Consider the following 5,000-nt stretch of genomic DNA (forward strand, 5'->3'; position numbering starts at 1 on the left):
ATAGTTCCATCTGTTTTAACTTCACTTCTAATGCTCCTGTATTGCTCTCATAAAACAGAGATTTCCCTTTGAGTTAATGGCCATAGAAGTCCATAATTGTCATGGCACTCATGACTGTGAGGAACGTTGGGTTTCCCTAATGTACAGTAGCCTACTGACATGTGTTACTCATGCAAACTACCAAAACAATTAGAGCCATCTGTCAAAATTATTATCTTTGAAAAGTAGGCAATTCAATTTGAATTGGTAGGCTCACAAAGTGCACTTCATTTTGTGTTTTCCAGGTATCATTTTATGACAGTTGTTGTCAGAGGTACTTTGGAGTTTGATTTATGTGTATAAAACAGAATTTTATAAGAAGATAGTACTTCTTTTATTGCCAGTTATTTCCTTTTTTTTTGAGGGAAAGGTAAGGGAGGAAGAGTGCTCAAAAGTCCTTTTGTCCAAGTAGCTTTTTAGAAGTATAGGAAAGTCATACTAACAAAGACTGCAAATTTAACAGGACCTTTGCCAGTGAGACAACGCAGTTCCTGGCCCCCTTTGAGACTTCAGTGAAGTCTGCGGAGAGAGAAGCAGGACCTGCCAGCACCCCCCAGACTGAGGATGGTTCACAGGTGTGTGTGTGCTTTGTGTCTGTTGTGTACAGGAGGTGGTCTAAGGAAGCAATACTGCTGTAGACATTTTCTTGGTATTTTTTATTAAGTGGTTGTGTGTTGATAAGTTTAGGTAGATTGTTTTAGGGTGGCCAGTAACAGTCAGATGTAATTTTGAAACTTATGATGTATTGTATGATGTGATAGGAAATTGTTTTTTTAAGAGAAGTTATGGAAGCAATTTTAGATATATGTCATTGACTCCTGATCTGATTTTATTATGTATATGGGTCAGATACTTACTAGTGCCAGCTTGGAAGGTGGCATTTGCATTCTTAGATGTAGACCAGTGGTTCTTGACCTGGGGAGTGCACTTTCACTAGAAGGGTATCAGTAATTTTTAGTGGGATGTGAGCCTTAGGTGAAAAGTATGAATTTCTTTGATTATATTTCCTATTAGCAGCATCTAACATGAGAAGATTATGAAAAATGCAAAAGTATCACATTTAGTAACTTTATTTTTCTATTGTCTATGTAACCCCCTGATTATTCCTTAAAACCCGGGGGGGGGGGGGGGGAGTTGATTTGTCCTTGAACTGTATACCTCTTTTTTTAATTCCATTATATGGCAGTTTGCCATATCCATCCCTAGTAACCCTCTTCTTTATTTCTTTAGTTGAGGCTGTTGTGGTATGTTGTACCTCAGCTATTCTAGTTACCTATGAATAGTAAGCAACCATAGCTGTATTGTTGCATTGTGTTTCTTTGTTTGTTATTTGCAAGGTTTGAAGTCTATATTTTATCCTCAAGATCTGGGAGGGAGTTGTATCTATGGATGGGAAGGGGCTTTGAGGTGTGCTAGTAAAAAGGTTAAGAACCACTACTCTAGACTATGGGAAAGGATACTTTATTAATTAATAAGCAGTAACTTTTATCCCTTTTCCTTAATTAATTACCCAAAGATTTTTTTATGTAAAAATAAACAAGGCTGTGTTTATGTGAAAGATTTTTTTTTATTCATTCATCATTAATTACTTTTTTTTGTAATACTTCATCTCATATAGCACATAACCATCAACAGATTTATTATTTATCTTGCCTGTGTTAATGTTTGGGAATTTGTCTGTATTGCATAACTTTTTCTCTTTGAATGCAGTTAAAGGATGAAACAATTCTTAACACTAGAATAAGACTTTACCATGATAACAGAGATAAGGAATCTGACAGTAACTATTATTAAGGATTTGTGTTTTCTTCTAAATGTCTTGGCTGTAATTTTTTCTTTCTTTCTTTTACCTTCCTCCTCCCAAAATATCAGGAAGGTCTAGTCAGCTCCGACGTAAATTTGGCCGCAGCAGAAGTCCGAGCGTGGAACCCCTTCAATGACATGACGCCCTTCAGTCAGATGTCGGAGGATCACATCTTTGGTGCTGAGTTTGACAAGATCCGAAGGGGATCTCAAAGCAGTAAGCAAACTAGTGGATATCATGGTGTTTTGCACTGATAAACTTGTTCTAGGATAAATCAACATCTTTTAGATACATGTTACAAAGTATTTCCACACAGTGGTATTTATATATCTATTTTTCTTTCTTTCTTTCTTTTCTTCTTTTCATAGTAAAGTCATGTTTATATTTTTTCACAGGTATATCAAATGTAAAGAGTAGAGAAAGTTTAGTAATGTCCACAGAAGATGACCCGTTTGGTGCAGCACCATTTAGCATCCCTGGTAAGTTTTTGAGTCATTTTAGCACACTTGTAAGATTGTGCCTAAAACTATTATTGTTGCAATTGCACAGCCAAAGGGTTTTCAGTAAAATAATTATTTAATTGGTTCTGCCAAGGAATATAGTTTTAATGATACTGCAATTGGCATAGAACAGGAGACCTATTGGACTTAAATTTTTGCTATTCTATTATTGCAGTCTAGTTTTTAATTTCTTTATGTGGCAGATCTAGGGGGCATGCCATCCATGTATTAAACTCCATTACAAGAAAAGAATAATACATAGTATTCAGAAATATGTTAATAATCTAGGTAACAGTATAAATATGTCTGCTAAAATTGGGTAAGAGAATATTGGTTAAACTGATATGTGCATATGATTTTGAGCAAAATTTGATTTATGTACATGTATACTGTACATGTGTTCATTTTTCCGTGCTGAAGAAATGGGAGCCTGGATCTCTTATTTACTGATGTCATGGTTACAGCACTAGTCAATTAGAAGTGCTGCAGTTTTCTATTAAATATATATAATGTGCCTCTTAAATCTTCTACCACTACTCCCTTGATATGCAATCCTACAACTGCATACCTTCAATGTTTAGGCCTCATTCAACCCAATAGCTGCAGATGGCAAAAATGTATGCCATGTCCAGTGTAATTTTAGTTTATTTGTTATGATTACACAGAGATGGCTCCATTTGTGTTTAGTCACCAAGGAGTTAGTTCATTATTAGTTCAAACTAACTCACTTGTTTACTCTTTACCTTGATTTTTACTTGATTGTCTTTCGAGTGACTTATAACAATCCGTATATCAATGATAATGATTATGATGACAGCTTAGCATTAGAAAAATATCCTGTAAATTCGAAGAATGGGAAATCAAGCATGATCACTAGGGCCTACTGATTGACTCCACGTGGTTAAGAATTTGTGGAGCTATATGTGTGTATCCCCTCTGTGGTAAATCCAGGATTCACCACTTTGGAAAAATACTAGAGACATGATCTATATATGTGGAAATAGGCTTTGGCAGTAATATTTCTTGTGTTAGATAATGGTAGAAGTCATTTCAGATAGATGGATGTACATATATGTCTTAACCTTCAGATTATGTAATGCAGGATATAGTAATATGAAGCACATACAACACTGATAATCATTCATTATTATTTCAATTATTCATATTTTTTGCCTACAATATATTTTTTTGATATACTTAATTTCCAAAATCTCTCTTGCAACTGAAGGTTCGCGTCGGGGGAAAAGTACGGGCAAAAATGAGTATGAAGGCCGGATGAACAGCACCGAGGAAGTCGTTACCTCTCCTACTGAGCAGGCTTCTGGTGGAGGTAATGAAGTTTAGCACTTTATTGAAGAGTTCAATGTGTAAACCAAGATGAGATTAATTGATACTATACATTTTTGTATACATACATATACACATGTATACATATATGTTTGTGTATATGTCTGTATATGTATGTATATATATATATATATATATATATATATATATATATATATATATATATATATATATATATATATATATATATATATATGTATGCATGTATGTATATGTATAAAAGATGTATGTGTGTATGTATAGGCACTTACATATATACATACTTTTATATGATATGTATCATATACAGATGTATGATATAAAGCTGTCCACTGTTGCTCTCGTGATCTAGGCCCTGTTACCCCAAGGATTCTTGTGTATCCTTCTACACCCTTATTTACATACTTTTATGATATTTACAATTCCTACTTAAAGCTAACTGGCAATGTACATTATGTTGCCCTGTCACTGAGAGCGCCGTTGAGGTGCCATGCTTACAGTTAGCAAGATGTGTAATGCTGATCATTTCTGAGCTTGTGATTAAGGTCTCTAATGGATAAACTGGCTTAGGAATGGTTATTTATTATGAATATTGATAATTTTATTTATAGACAGTATTTTCTTTACTATTTGGGTTTGTTGAATGGCACTGTATATCCCCCATTTTATGATAATGATAAATGAGTAATGTTTAAAACTATAATGATGCTTTTAGGTATCTAAACTTGTGTATATATCTTTGTGTGGAAAATAATTTCCGTAAGCAAAAAGCTAAAGATGTTTGGGTTTCATGTCACCAAACACAGTAAAGAAAGAAAAGAAAAAGAAAAAAGAAAATAGTCATGTTTGTAATTCACTGGTTAAGATGTATTCATGATTGTTTATATATTTCATTTTTTTGTATAATGTATTTATTTATTGTTCTTAAAAGATATCTGTGCGATTATATTGTCTCCAGTTGGTTTCAGAACATGATTATTTTTGCTCTAAATATGATTATTTTTTAATGCTTTTAGTTTATATTCTTGAAGAGCATTCACTTTTTCCCTCTTTTTTTGCACACTTGTTTGCAATGCTTAATCATCAGCAATAATGACTGTAATGACTGAATATATACACTGTCAGTATTAAGAAAAGAACTTTAACTGTAAGTTCATACATTTTGTGGACAGATTATTATTACCACTTTTCTTTTTTCTCTCTTTCTCTTTTCTAAATTGGTGGATATAATTTAATGAATTGTCGTGTAGTGCAAGAGGCAGAGGTTTGAGATGTATCTTAGTAAGCATTTATATATTTATATATTTAAATAGAATGTGTGGAACTTTGTT

The 5,000-nt window shown here is 33.4% G+C and overlaps 1 protein-coding gene across 4 annotated transcripts in view; it reads left to right on the forward strand.

The window, feature by feature from the left end:
- Positions 1-5,000, forward strand: part of Nak (Numb-associated kinase) — a 94,019-nt gene that overhangs the window by 48,893 nt on the left and 40,126 nt on the right. For all 4 annotated transcript variants that reach the window (XM_070124222.1, XM_070124223.1, XM_070124225.1 and 1 more), the window contains 4 exons: positions 503-614; positions 1,912-2,059; positions 2,239-2,322; positions 3,572-3,673. In XM_070124222.1, the coding sequence (XP_069980323.1) occupies positions 503-614; positions 1,912-2,059; positions 2,239-2,322; positions 3,572-3,673 (446 nt within the window). The remainder of the gene's footprint in view (positions 1-502; positions 615-1,911; positions 2,060-2,238; positions 2,323-3,571; positions 3,674-5,000) is intronic.

Source organism: Penaeus vannamei, chromosome 8 (assembly GCF_042767895.1).
Source record: "Penaeus vannamei isolate JL-2024 chromosome 8, ASM4276789v1, whole genome shotgun sequence".
Taxonomy (NCBI): Eukaryota; Metazoa; Arthropoda; class Malacostraca; order Decapoda; family Penaeidae; genus Penaeus; species Penaeus vannamei.